Here is a 15,579-nt window from a genome sequence, read left to right as displayed (position 1 = left end):
CTGTTTCTGAGGACCGCAAGCTAAAGTCCAGTAAGTGAAAGGCACTGAAAGCCACGGCAAAGCAAAACGAATTCATTATAACAAAGGCTTTGCTGTGACTTATGATTGAATTTAGATGAACCAGCCAGCCAGGCTCTATGCAAGCAAAAGTCAGCCAAAAATGCAGATCTTGCTCCTTCAGTTAGTCTAAGTCTTGATTGTATAAATTATACTGACATTTGAGGAGGATATGAAAATAAATATGGCCATACTAGAGGGGAATTTTAAATATGAAAATGTGTCTATTTTTTTCTTTGCAGGTGTATGTATATGGTGAGTACATCTTCGTGTGTGCACACGTGTATACAGGTCACATTTACATGTGGAGGTTAGAGGTTGATGTTGGGCGTCTTCTTTGATTGTTCGCCTTATGTATTGAAGCAGAATTTTGAAATTGAACCAAGAACTTACCAATTTAGCTAGTCTAGTCAGCCAACTTGCTTGAAGATCGTATCTCTATCTCTTGAGTGCTTGGGTTAAAGGTGGGCTGCCATGCCCAAGTGCCATTTGGGCCAAGTGGCATCTAAGTGGGTGCTGAGTATCTAAGTTAGTTATTCCAAGGGAGCAGATCACTCAGATCTTTTGTGGAATGCATCTTCTGTGCCAGTTTTAGAGTCCATAGGATAACCTTGGAAAGAACAAATCTTTAAGAGACTTTACAGTGTTCCACGCCACCAACTGTACTATCCATGAGAGTTCTAAGTAGACTTTAAGATCAAGAGTCCAAAGATACCAAAAATTGAGTAAGTGGTCAAAATTTATAATTAGACAGTAAAAAGTGTGTTGTGTAGCTAAATTGTCCAGAATGCCTTCCCTCCTGAAGGCATGTTCATGCTAAAAAAAAAAAAAAAAAAAAAAACCAAAAACAAAACAAACAAAAAAACACTTTCATTTATTCTACTTGTGTGGATTGAACTCAGGGCCCTAATGCAAGCTACACAGGTAGAACACCTTGCAGGCTTTTAAAATATTTATAATATCTAATATAATATAAATATTATGTAAATTAATTAAATAGCAGTATTTGTATTGATAAAATAAGAAAAATACACATGTTCAGTTCATACACAATTTCTCCTCCTCCTTCCGTCCCCAGAAATCCCCTTCCCTTTTCATATCTCCAGCATTCTGCTGTCTTCTTCACACTGCTACTTAAAAACTCACACACCCCATGTAAGACTTAGGAAGTAAATAAAACCCGTTTTCTCTCCAAAGTTGTAACTAACAATTGCCAGGGGTAGGAGACTCTCCCTGCTGCAAATGCAGCTTTTATGAGTCCTTATGTGTGATGGGCTTTCAGTGATGCTCTCTGTTGACTGACCACTCCTGTAGGAAACCCCGACAACCTCCCTGGTTCACTGAGCCAGACATGGGGACAACTGTTTCTTCAGTATATCCTCCGTGTCCCATCTGTGGGGACAGACATTCATTTCCATCTCTGCAGTAAGGCATAACTGTCAAGGAGGGAGATTTGAACCTCCCAACTATTCTAACCAATAGTATAATACAGCCATGTGTATAGAGTGCTCCCAACTCACTTCTTCGAGGGTAGTGTGCATGTAACTGAGTAAGCAAAACAACAACAAAAAGCAGAATTACTAAAAATTGTACTATTAACAAGCACTAAAAGTCTTCCAAAAATATATCTTCCACTGTTTTACTGAGCCCCTTAAAATTCAAACTATTTGTTACCTGAAAGACCAACAGTTGCAATGCCATATGCTTTATGTAAAAGCAACATTTAGAACCACTGATATCTTAGGATGAAATTATCTGCCATATAAGTTTTCAGACTCAAAAGGCACACAGAGAGAAGACATACCTGTTGTCAGAGAGAACTGGCACCCGGGGAGACTTGGAAGCTACCTTTTAATCTCTGAACTGAACAATACTCCCCCTCTCCTGGGATTACAAGTCCACCTTAAACAATGAGACAGACACGGCTGTGTGGTCCAAGCATTGGTGATTTTTATTAAGAATAACTTTGGTTCTAAGAATTCCACCCTTGATTCTGTAATACTTTCCATTAAAAAAACAATTATACAAGAGCAAATACAAAAAATATTAAATTATGAAAACAAATCCATTAAGGCTCCCTTTATATATATTATGTACACTCAAACGGGTCAAGATTCTCAGAGTAGAAGAATAAAGTCGACTGTTATAGTTAGAAAGCAAACTACTTTACTAGCAGGAGACTACAAAGCACAGATCTATTTTAAGAAAACTACAGAGTGGAAAAACGGAGCCTTCCCCCCGCCAAAAGTGGCTCAAAGCACAACACTGCTCAGATGTTGACAAGTCCTCGGGGTTTGGACTACACAGTGTTAGGAGCAAGGAAAGAGCGATGGCCTTTTAAAATGCAGACTCTGACAAGCCTCACTACCTGTATGCTCCAGGACCCAGCAGAAGCCATCACTTCGTGCTATTTACAAGTCCTCTTTTGGCCAGACCCTGTAGCACTAACCACCAAGGAAGATCACAGGTCTGAGTGCAACCAGGAAAGAAATGTGTTTGTGAATGGGTCCCTTGGGTTTAGAAACAGAATCGGCCCTGTTCCTAAAGAGCTGGTGATGGCCCTCGAAGATCCTATCACACAGTGGAACTGTTTTCGGGATACACATCGCAAAAGCTAACTTCCAGTTAGACAAAAAGGACTGAGCTGGTCCCAAATTTTCACCCTAACCTCTGACATCATTACTCCACACACACAAAGAAAGAATAATCAATGTCCATTGGAGTTTTTTTTTTCCAACAATCAGTAATGAACTTTCATCTATCAAAAAGGATGACGAAGTTGTCATCTGGTCTTCAAAGGCAAACAATTTTATCTTCAGCATCTCATATTTTATGTAGATAACACTTGCTGATAAGACTAAGACTCCATTTTCGCTGTAATCAACTCTCGGGTTTCTCTACCTAGCAGTGAACTATCACCCATCTATTTCTTAATCAAACTTGGATGGAGCTTGGGCCTGTTAACTACCAAACTGGGGTGCTCCCAGTGAAAGCCAGGGTCTAATGTGCCAATCAAGGATTCCAAAGCCCTACACCCAGCATTCTGTGCATCATGAAAGGAAACAGAAGTCTTCAGTGTAGAAATTACTCTCTAAATCATTTCTAGGGAGAAGCACTAAATACAAAAAAAAAAAAAAATCCCATGCCTGCAGTATAAAATATATTTTGCATGGGAACTTTCATATTATTTCTAACTTAGATGTCTCTTTGAACAGCATGCTAGCTAGCATGAGGAAACTAAGCAGTTCTGCCCGGCCCCTCAGCTTTTCCTGAGAGATGAAGCACAGTAGTCAAGACCATCCCCACCAACAGCATCATGCTGAGAGATCACAGAACAGTCGTTCTTCACAACACACAGAAGAGAGCACAGAACAGCCGTTCTTCACAACAAACAGAAGGGGAAAAGAAACACATGATCGCTCATGAGAAATGTTTAAAGCTAAGACTCAAAGACACTCAAAATGTAAAAAGTATAAAGTCTTCCGCTAAAACTTCCTAGAAATGGATCTCTATTCGTATCACATTCAGTATCTAATGGCCTCATCACTCAGTCCTCACGGACAACCCTCTATACTGCTCTCAGGAGAACTCAAAAGATCCGGCCTCACTATGGGACACAGAAGCTGAGTTACACACTCTAGTTCAATCCTCCAAAGAACTAAGGAATTGCTTCATCTAAAAAGACGAGCTGAGCAAGAAATGACAAACTAAAACTGAAGAGAAAGCCTACGGTCATCAGAACAATAAAGGAACAGTCACGATGTGCCTTCTTGGAAGTGGGAAGGCGGCATGTGGCATATCATAGTGAGAACCTAGAGAAATTATACCAAGTTCGTGATGGGTGCTGGCATGTCAAAACTTCTTATCCTATTTCTGAATTTCACTGTCAACCAAGGAAACAGGTATAGTTAAACATGAATGTTAAAGACTAACATCCTCCATTCTTAATTTGTATTGTGAGGGGGGTATACATTAAACAAGAAAATTCTGGGTTCTCAAAATGAAATACAAATACTTGACATGACAGATGAAAAGCATTTTGATGCAATCAAAATGATCTCACAGTTAACCTAAGGAAGGATTCCACACAACTTCTTTAGTTTTGAAAAGAACAAGGCTCTGTGTCCCACTAAACTTGGAATGGAAAAAAAAAGCTGAGTAGCGCAACCCTCAAGTGTTATTCCAGTGTCCACTTTCTAGTTGGCTTGCTTTTGTATTTTGCTTTGTCTAAAGTCTCTAACCACAGGTGCATGATAACACATGTGCTATGTGCTGGTCAATGTCGTTCATTTGGCGAGTGGGAATAGCAACCGTCAAAGACGATTCATCTAGCACGATATGATGGCAAATCAAACCCGATCCTTTTTGATAGTCAAAATTCTCAGCTGTCTGGGTTCTCTTCCTCAGGACTTTGGCCCAAGACAAGCGCTGCAGAGGTACCTAGACATGGCTCCTACAGCGACGGTGGGGACACGCCAGGTCACAGGCAGCCTGGGCCTAGGACTCTTGGGCCTGGGCCACCTCCTGGCCTGTTCTCCTGAGATTGCCTTTCACCTTCACAAACTCCGGGGCGTTTTCTTGTTCTTCTTGCAATTTCTGCTTCTCCAGTTCAAGCTAAATACATTTTAAAAAAAAATTATTTATATACTGGGAGGCTTTTTAAAAGAATTCCAATTTTCAGGAAAAAATATCTATGTATGCATATATATATATATGTATATGTATGTATGCATATATATAGTTTTGAACCGATGCTGGTCAGCACGACTAGTCTACTTAGCTGGCTTGGTCTAGGATCCCTTGTCTACTTGCAAGTCCTGAAATTCCAGGGTGGCTGCCACAACACATCCACCCACCACTTACATAGATTCTGGGGTCTGAATTCAGATCCTGTTGCTAGCCAGTGCTTTAGGCACTGAACATTCTTCCCACCCCTCTGGTTTGCTTTGGCCTCTAGTGACTCTTTTAGGTTTCTAACAGAAATTGAGTGTCTGCCTTCAATGGGATTTATGCCTTCCACTGTATTTGCTCCTGGTTTCTCTCAGGGTACACACACGCACATCTGGCCTGCTGTGATTCTGCTTGCCCGGAGTCCAACAACCTAAATCCTCAGAGCTAGACTGTTTTCATCCAAGCTTTACCTGCTCCAACTTCTGCTGCCGCTTTAATAGTTCTATTTCCAGATCGGATTTTTTCTTCTGTGCTTCTTCCTCCTTCAGCTTTATCACTTGGTCCCGTTTTCTCCTCTCCATCACCTTCTGCAATTCTGGTTTATTCTGAGGGGCAAGACCCCTGCAAAAAAAAAAAGAGAGAGAGAGACAGAGAGACAGAGACAGAGAGAGAGAGAAGGAGGAGGAGGAGGAGGAGGAGGAGGAGGAGGAGGAGGAGGAGGAAGGAAGGAAGGAAGGAAGGAAGGAAGGAAGGAAGGAAGGAAGGAAGGAAGGAAGGAAGGAAGGAAGGAAGGAAGGAAAAGATAGAAAAAACTGTTAGCTTAATCTTTCAGGAAAAAACATAAACACAGCTACACAACAAACCAGTCTATATTTCACACTTCCTAGAAAACCACACACACACACGATTTTGGCATCTCTCTTACCTAGATTTTTTTTTTTAATCACAATAAAAATTTTGAAGTTGTTTAGAGAATGAGGATTTGGTATATTCCACCTCTGATAATAAAGGATACACTGTTAAAATAACATATACATCTCTTCTTTCCCTATCTTCACTAGCAGGTGAAATTGCTGTACATTCTAATGAAAGAAGGGAGATTACTTTTATTATTTTATGGTCTATTTCACAATTACCAAGAATGAACAGGAACAAAACTGCACACAGGGTGTCAAGAAAATTAAATCATTAATCAGCATAATCAAAGTCCATTTGAGTTCCAAGTATCACCTAACCAGGTGGGTGTGAAGGCATACTGTAATTTCAGCATACAGAGAGGTCAGAGCAGGATACTAGCCTGGGTTACATAATAAACGCTGTTTCAAAAAAAAATCCAAAAGTATCATAAAGGAAAATGAATTAAGACTTCCTCAGTTTTGTGAATAATAAGGTCTCAATATGAAACTATAGACAAAATTAAATTTAGGACTAAGAATTTAATTATATGAATAATTTAAATTTCAGATATCTCCCTATATTTCACTGGAAAAAAATAACTCCAATTATTTTATTTTATTTTATTTGGATTTTTCGAGACAGGGTTTCTCCATAGCTTTTGGTTCCTGTCCTGGAACTAGCTCTTGTAGACCAGGCTGGCCTCGAAATCAGAGATCCTGCCTCTGCCTCCCAAGTGCTGGGATTAAAGGCGTGCGCCACCACTGCCCAGCAATAACTCCAATTATTAATAATTTTTTTCTGGGTTATAACAAAGTTGCTGAGCAAACACAGAAATGGGCTTAGCTATGTTATTCATTTTCTGCTCAAAAACTTTACAAAATGGAGATGGTAAGATAAAATATTTAGTGACGGAAAATATTAGAAAAAATGGTCCTTCTGTGATAACAGTCAAGAACTCATACATATATTTAGCTTAAATTTTACGCCAGTACATCATTTAACTTTCTTATTTTTTCATTTTTAAAATTTTTTTTCATTTAACTTTCTATGTCGATAAGAAAGTGAAGAACCACCTGTAGCCTTGCTAAATCCCCAGAACAGACTTCAGACTTGATGTCAAGACTAAAATTTGCTTCTCTGAAGTTTGGAAATCAACCCTTCAGCCCTAGAAAGGAAACGGTGGGCTCTCCTCATGAGCTCTGACATCTATACGAACAAGAATGTCCAACCTCGTCAAGACTGAGCAGTGATCAAGGACTGACCGGAGACCAAGTTCCTGGTGGCCAAGTCTACCTAAGACCAAGCAGTTCCCACAGAGCAACCTCTGACTGTTACAGTGAACAGAGCCGATTGTTTAGTTGTGCACAGGCGCGTGTGTGCTCAAGCACATGTGCATGTGGACATGTGCATGTGAGGGCAGGTGCCCAAGGAGAGCCAGCACACAGCATCTCCTGCAGCTGGAGTTACATCAATGCCTGACAGGAGTGCTGAGATCCAAACTTAGGGCCTTAGAAGAGCAGCAAGTGCTCTTAACTGCCGGACTTCCAGCCCCAAGCACAGCCAGTCTTAATGGACAATGAGGACTACTGAGAACTCAAGAACAATGGCAATGGGTTTTTGATCCTACTGCACATACTGGCTTTGTGGGAGCCTAGGCAGTTTGGATGCTCACCTTACTAGACCTGGATGGAGGTGGGTGGTCCTTGGACTTCCCACAGGGCAGGGAACCCGGATTACTCTTAGGGATGATGAGGGAGGGGAACTTGATGGGGGAGGGGGAGGGAAATGGGAGGTGGTGGCAGGGAGAAGGCAGAAACCTTAAATAAATAAATAAATAAATAAATACTAGTATTTTATGCCAAAAGGTCATGAAATATATCAATTCTCAAAGAATTAAAAGTTGAATGTATGTCCCAGCCTCTCCCCATTAAGCAAACTGCAAAAGCATCATTTACGGTGTATTCTTGTGGTAGGCATTGTAGTTTGGATCTGAAATCCCCAACACATTCTCAAGATTGGATTAAATCCTATGTTTATTTCATTCCTATTATGTGATGTTGAGATTTAAAATTTTCAGATGCTGATTACGAAGATACTGAGCAAGCTTTTGCATCAATGGATACTGAGAAGGAAGATTAGATGACAATGGCGTCCTCTATATCTACATAAAACATTTGCAATATTTTAAGCCATCAAGGTTGTGATACTTTATTACTGGGAAAGCAAACTAATACATATAAATTATTTTAATTTAAAAAGGGAAATTGGGAGGCTTTAAAATTTTTTATTACAGTGGGTGGACCAACCCCTCGTGGACCTGACTTCCTTGCTCATATTCTCCCTCCTTCTGCTCTCAACTGGACCTTGGGAGCTCAGTCCAGTGCTCCGATGTAGGTCACTGTCTCTATCTCCATCCGTAGCCGGACGAAGGTTCTATGGTGTTATTCAAGACAATCATCAGTCTGACTACGGGACAAGGCCAGTTCAGGCACCCTCTCCTCTACTGCCCAAAGACCTAGCTGGGGACATCCCCGTGGACACCTGAGAACCCCTCTAGAGCCAAGCCTCTTGCCAACCCTAAAATGGCTCCTTAATTAAGATATCTTCTTCCCTGCTCCCATATCCACCCTTCCTCCATCTCAACCATCACACTTCCCCAAACTCTTCCCAATCCTCTCCTGATCTAATGGGAGCTCACCAAAGCCAGCTGGACTGGGACTGAATGAGCATGTGATCAAACCGGACTCTCTGAATGTGGCTGACAATGGGGGCTGACTGAGAAGCCAATGATAATGGCACTGGGATTTGTCTCTACTGCATGTACTGGCTTTTTGGGATCCTAGTCAGTCTGGATGCTCACCTTCCTAGGCCTGGATGGAGGGGGGAGGGCCTTGGACTTCCCACAGGGCATAATACCCTGCCCTCTCTTAGGACTGGAGGGGGAGGTAGGAGGGCGAGTGGGGGAGTAGGAGGGAAATGGGAGGAGGGGAGGAAGTGGAAATTTTGAATGGTATTATTTATAAAGCAATAAAAATTTAAAAATTATTACATATACTTGTTTATTTTTCTGTATGTGTATGTGTGTGTGCTCACACATGCCACAGTATGCACAACTTGGTGGACTCCCCTTTCTCCTGCTATGTGCATCGAGGACTAACTTGGGTCCTCAGGCTTGACAGCAAGCATCTTTCCCCACTGAGCCAGCTCACTGACCCTGTGAGGCATTTTTAAGGCAGTTCTCCACCCCAATGACAGCCTCCCTACCAGAGCTGATGACTCCTGCCCCAGGAACTCTCTATAAGCATTTCTCTCCTTCTGGGTCATGGGATTGTGATTTTGTTGGTTTTGGCGCCAGCTCAAGCAAGCCAGCTGCTGGTATAAAATTCCCAAGGGAAATAGTGGGGGAGGGTCACCGAGTTAAACTCTAAGAAGATAAAGCCACAGTCCATCCTAATTTTACTGAATATACATTTTCTAGATTACAGGTTACAAACTACTCTGCCAAAATATTAGCAGCCTGGATGATACTGATGCCAAGTATAGGACTCAGAGCAATCAGACATGCCTGTCTCTCTTTTTTAAACATTATTCTTTGTTGATTCTTTGGGAATTTTATACCATGCACCCCAATCCCACTCACCTCCCAGTCCCTCCAATCCACCCATCTCACCCCTGCAGCATGTTCCCCCAAATTAATTAATAACAAAACAAACAAGCAAACAAACCACCTCATTCCTCCGTCTTTCCATCGCCTCTGCATTCATCCGACTGGCATCGGGAACTGTGGTGTGTCATGCACTATACACTTTCCAACCAGCCCCACCCGCAAATGTTCACTGCAATGAGTCACTGGTCTGGTTCAAGTCCTCTGACACACCATCATCACTGAACCCTCACTGAAACTCCTCTCAGATATCCTGTGGCTATCGTTCTGCAGGGCTAGTTTCTTCACGTGCTCCAGCAGGTTCTACATGGAGTAGATGATATGGTGGGCCAACCCAAGGCCCAGGATGTGGGTCTGGATGGTAGCTGAGCTGGTCGGTCTGGGCCACTGGAAGTGCTCCCTCAGGTAAGGGGCAGAGCCAGTTCTCCTAGCCCCATGCCATAGGGCCAGCTCTCCCAGTCCCATGGTAAGGGATGGGGTCAGCTCTCCAATGGAGGGTGCGGCCAGTTCTCATGCTGCAGTAGGGGCAGGGCCAGCTACTATCCCAGGGTCAGCGAGGAGCAGGGCAGCTCAGCACAGCCCTCGGAGTCCAACATACATGGTTCCTATGATCTCCTGTAGTAACATGGGCCATGGACATCATCACAGACCCCAGCTGCAGCAGGAGCACAGGCTCAGACATGGCCCTTGGCAGTAGTTCAGACCTGGATGTAGCCATGGCCCTGGTGGCAGCACAGGCCACCCAAATCAGTACGGCTCCAGCAGCAGCAAGGCCCTAAGACACCAACATGGTCTCAGGTGGCTGTCTAGACCCTGAGCAAAGACCCTGGTGACCACAGGAGTGACAGACATCTGATGATGCTACAGACTTGCTGACGCTGGGCCACAGATCCAGACATGGTCCATGGCTACAGCCTGCACTGCCATCCAGATCAGCATGGTCCTCAGACGGTAACATAGCCACAGGCTGCAGCCCAGACCTCTGGCATCCGTGTGGCCTTTGGTGATACAGAGCCTGCTGTGGTAGGACCATGGACCCAGACACAGTCCTTGGTAGCAGTGCACGTCACTCAAGTTGCCATAGCCCACATGGCAGCATGACCCTCAGGCACCAACAAAGCCCCAGGTTACAGCCCTGACCTATGACAATGGCATAGCTTTCGATGGTATCATGAGCCCTGGACAGCAACACAGCCCCTGGCTGTGAGAAAGCCACCGACCCAGACATGGCTCTCAGCAGCAGCCTTGGCCTGCCTGACACCGTGACCTCAAGTGACAGCGCAGGCCACCAAAATCAGCATGGCCCCAGTGGCAGCATGGCCCTTGGGTACCAACATGGTCACCAGGTCGTGGCCTAGACCTGGGCATCAGTGTGACCTTTGGTAGCAGCGCAATGTGGAAAGGTCATGGGCTTTGAGTTTCGAGAGAAACAGTGTGATCATAGTTCATTGCCTTGAGATACTGGCCAAGCTGCCTCTCTTGAGATTTGTTCCTTCATCTATATAGTGAAGAAAAAGAAAGCCTTTAATAGAAAATTGATTAATAATAATATCTATTAAAATAAGTACATATGAGTGATAAAATGGACCCCATCCACCTTCCCTATTCATGTGGTACCATCACACATACACATTGCTGATTCCTTGAAAGATTCTGATGACTGAAAGTGCATTTAATAGTTTTGGAGGAGCATTTTTCAAATTAAAAAAAAGAATGTATTTCACCCTCTGTTGAAGATATAGCAGGTTTTTCAAAGTAAAAATCTTACATTATTAGGCAATACATAACTGGTTTTAGGATAAAAACTTGTTTATTAGCTTTTATTTATCTTCTATATCATATATTCTTTAAATACCATGGATTTTTTTATTTCTAAATTTTAGTGCCAAATAATGGCTTTATATACGTAACACATATGTTCTGTTTGGTTCATGGGTAACCAGTCTTGATTACTGGCTCACAATGTGATGAAAGTCTGTTCTCAATACAAATATTTTACCTTATCCATTCCATGTGAATTAGAGAAACTCAGAAAGCCCAACTAAGGGCTAAGGACTCTCTCAAGATCACAAAAGGGGTTTGGAATAAAAGGGGAGAGAAATAAAAGATTCTAGCTGTTTATAGAGATTAAGCCAATACTATAAATTAGAAAAAGAGGCAAACAAATGAGAGGAAATCAGGCAATTAATGTAAGTCAAACATGGGAGGCTTGATCTTTGCATAGCTACACCCCAAATTAGCCTGTGTTGAACTTGCTTTGAGCATCTTTCTTTGGAGCTACTTGTAGATCTTTTCATGAAGGCTTAGCAGAGCGATAGGGGATCTCACAAATCTGAAAACAATCTTTTTTTTTTTAAAGATTTATTTATTAATTATGTATACAAGATCTGCCTGCATGCATCACTGCAGGCCAGAAGAGGGCACCAGATCTCATTATAGATGGTTGTGAGCCACCATGTGGTTGCTGGGAATTGAACTCAGGACCTCTGGAAGAACAGTCAATGCTCTTAACCTCTGAGCCATCTCTCAGCCCTCTGAAAACAATCTTATATAAAGCTTACTCATTCTTCAATAAAGTGACCCTGCATCTTTATCCCTGCGCACTGGTCTATTCTAACGCCACTTAAAAAGCAGAGGACCCTGGCTGGAAAGATGACTCAGTGGGTAGACGGACTGCTGTGTAGGCATTAAGTACTTGAGCTTGAATTCCCCAGAACTCACAATTACAAAAAAAAAAAAAAAAATCCCCAGTCGCAGTAGCAAGCACCTGTAACCTCAGTTCTAGGATGTGGAGAGATGTGGAGACAGAAGGGTCCTGAGAGCCTGCTGGCCAGCCAGGCCACCAACCAGAAAGCTCCACATTGAGTGAGACACCTTGTTTAAAGCAGGAAAAGGTGGGAAAGCCCTGATGTCAACCTCATCTCTACACATGCCTTCCCACACACTACACATAACACGCAATAATAAGTAAACAAACATATAGCGGGATCCAGTCCCAGAATCCAGAGGCATTTAGGCCGAGATGGAAGTAACAAACAGTCTGCAAAGAAAGACTAGAGGTATTTTGCTTCCCCTCTAAAAATTCAAGAGAAAGAGGAAAACAATGTAAAACTACATAAAAGAAACCAATAAAGACACGAAGAAGAATATTCTTATCTGTTAAGTCTAGGAAGTCTCCGCAACTAGGAAACACTAGCACGGGCAGGATGTAAATCTGATTCCTACACTTTCCAAAATGTCAGAGATTTAAAATTATAAAACATTTCTCTTCTGCTTAGGACACTCTCTCCCACCCTTAACCCAGCCTCTTCCACCCACGTTTGAAAATAGCATGCTTGGGCTCAGCAAGTGAAGGCACTTGCTGCCAAGTTCTAGATCAAGTTCGATCCCTAGGACCCACATGGTGGAAGGAGAGGTGTCTCCAAGTTGTCCTCCACATGCATGAACACAAGCACAAAGAAAATAAATAATAACGTTCCTTAAAATATGCATACATTTGCTAAGGGACAGTGTAAAACCCCAGCAGTGGCAGCCACACCTGCAGAAGCTTTGTGGAGAGACAGCTCTGGGATATTCATTAAAAGGATGCCTTTAATATGGCAGACAAGCAAACAATCCCTTGAAGCCTTTGTAAACACAATTAAAATAAAACCTGGTTACCTTAAAAATTCTTGGAGGAGAAAATGCTCAGGAAACTGCCATACCTTTTTTGATTCATAAGGAGCTCTCTGTGGAGGTCTTGATGTTTTCGGGATGTTTTGACAGGGTTGATTAGTTTCTGGGGCCTAATTAGTTCAGGATTGTCATCCTCCATGTAGTCTGGCTCAGCCATGATGTTTCTTGGATTGAGATAGAAGTTTTTGGGGTCAATGTCCTCAAGCGGGCTATCTGAAACACAAAGAGAAGGTACATTTATTTGATGCTCAGGCCCTAAGAGCTGTGCCCAGTCTGCCATACTAGGACATGCTGTCCTCCGGTGTCTATTCAGGGACATCATCAATTAAGCCTAAGGATTAGAAAGCAACAGGGCAAAATAAAACCTCACTTCTCTGACCTCACTCCTCTCCATGCCAATCACACCCTGAGTTCTAGTCACATAAGATACTTTCTGCCCCCACATTGCAAGGCAAGCTCACAAGAAACACTTGGGTACCAGCTCTTTCCTCAACCTCAGCAAATGAATCCGCACTACCCGAGCCTGCAAGGAGACAAAGCTTCTAGCACTCACATTGTTAACAGGCAGCCTGTTCCGTTCCATCCACTCATCTATTCTCCAGGCAAGGACTGAGAGAGAGCTAAGGAAGGGAAGGCAGGTGGCCTTGCAGCAAGATCCCTTTGGGGACATATACAGAACACGTCTCTGGAGTACAGCAGAACAACATGCTGGCATACTTGAGCAGCGCCACTGAACCCCTTGTCTGAGGCTTCCTCCCTGGCTCTCTCCAGGCCTTGCTGGAGCTGTCCACTCTACGGCTCTAGTGTTTGCACCCCCTTCATGGAGAGGCATCTGTCTCTCCTTTCTTAGACACCTGTAACTATGCAGGGCTGTGTGCAACATGCAGTGGGTGTTGTGACTACTATTTCATGACAGAAGACAAATCCCACTGAGGGCTGGAGCAAGAGGAACAGGACTGGCTGCACAGCAGAAGCCAGGCCCAGGCTGGCATCAGTAAAAGCCTGCCATGCATGCCAAATACATTCCTTGGTGCTGACCCCATCCCTGCTCCCTGCCCTCAGAATAAACCAGATGAATATTTCATAATAATTAACAGGAGATTTGTGCTTGCCTGTCCCAGTTCAGTGACTTTGATTTTCAAACTCAAAATCAGATAAGGACCGGGCTACAACTGAGTATCGCAACCTTACCTTCTCTGAAAAGCACACAGTGATAACTACTAACTCCGGTTATTACTACTTACCACTGGGTCAGAGAACAGCTAATGTATGGGAAGAGCCACACCTAAATGGTTCATATCCAGCACTACCGCCTTCCTGAACATACACACCATGACACACATCCAGACACAGGGTAATCACAGGTTTCTGTCCATTCTCTGCAAGGACAAGGGCCACCTCTCCTCCAGTTCTAATCCCCAGTCCCCTCGGGTACATGGAAGATGGTGAATTAACACTGAATATATAGAAATCTGTACTACAAAGAATGAAAAGAGCTCCCCCATGAACGAGCTCTTAGCTAGTCCAGTGTCAGCTTCTACCTTTACTTCTGCCATGAAGCCACCCAGCACAGATGGTTAAGGGAGGGGTGGGCTGAGTGGAGGTGGAGGGAGGAGAGAATGCAGGCATCTATCCACAGACTCCAGGGCAGACACTGGAGAAGAGCAAACGTATTCAGCGACAATCAAAGCAGGAGTCTGAGTTTCAGAGCTCATCTCCCTGACACCCGCATTGTCATCAGTGGGCTAGGTACTAAGCACCAAAGCCAAAACTAGGCAAAGTGACAGCCAGCGACCACCAGCGCCTCAGGAACAGCATGTGCAGGTGCAGGGCCACATCCCACTCCAAAGGCCCTAGAAACAAAAGACTCAGGCTCTTCGACAAACAGAGGAACAAAACTTAATGTCTTGTTAGTGCTTATACGGCTAGTGACATACAGCTAAAAACAAATGCAAGTCCATTACTCTCAAAACCTAGGTATGCCAAACTGCAACACCTAATGTTTGTTTAAGGCAAGTGCTGTAAAAAGATCCAAAAATTAACATGAAAATAAACATATTAGACACCCATAGAATAATTCAACTAAAACAGAAAATTAACTATAGCTGTATCAATTTAAATATTTGAGGTAACATTGCATTTAATATTAAGGCTCAAAGCTACAAAATGAGGAAAACATAAAAAAGAACCCACACATTTCTTGGGTGCTGATAGAACTCCTGCAACCTTAACCAGCAAGAGAAATACAGACCTTGTATATAGGGAGTAAGGGAGCCCATCATAGCCAGTCTGACTTTAGTACCGCTGCTCCTGGGAAAGTGTGACTCTGTGCTTGAAATCTCAAATGCACAAGGCACAGCTCTCCAGTCCTGACCTGTCTAAAAGAGCCCAGAGCAGATTCATTCTAGTTAATCAGTAGACAAAGCAGGCAGGCCACCTGTTTCCATAAAAGGACCTGCTTCTCTACTCCAAGCCATGACATCCATTCAATGCAGAAGAGACTCCAAAGGTCGAGGTTACAAAGGAAGGAGGGCTGGGAACGGACTGAGGCAAACAAGGAGAGAATAGGGCAGCCTCACCTCCAGGTGAGAGGAGACTTGGGTTGGGACACTAGA

The 15,579-nt window shown here is 43.2% G+C and overlaps 1 protein-coding gene across 1 annotated transcript in view; it reads right to left on the bottom strand.

The window, feature by feature from the left end:
• Positions 1–1,991: 1,991 nt before the first annotated feature.
• Fam107b (family with sequence similarity 107 member B) overlaps positions 1,992–15,579 on the bottom strand; it is a 201,709-nt gene continuing 188,121 nt past the window's right edge. The window contains exons 3-5 of the mRNA XM_057788104.1: positions 12,994–13,177; positions 5,199–5,349; positions 1,992–4,671 (exon numbers count right to left, since the gene is read on the bottom strand). Coding sequence (XP_057644087.1) covers positions 4,555–4,671; positions 5,199–5,349; positions 12,994–13,177 — 452 coding nt within the window. The 3' untranslated portion in view covers positions 1,992–4,554. The remainder of the gene's footprint in view (positions 4,672–5,198; positions 5,350–12,993; positions 13,178–15,579) is intronic.

The sequence above is a fragment of the Chionomys nivalis genome, chromosome 13 (assembly GCF_950005125.1).
Source record: "Chionomys nivalis chromosome 13, mChiNiv1.1, whole genome shotgun sequence".
NCBI lineage: Eukaryota > Metazoa > Chordata > Mammalia > Rodentia > Cricetidae > Chionomys > Chionomys nivalis.
The sequence above is the reverse complement of the archived record's forward strand: the minus strand, read 5'-3'. Positions and strand labels throughout refer to the sequence as shown.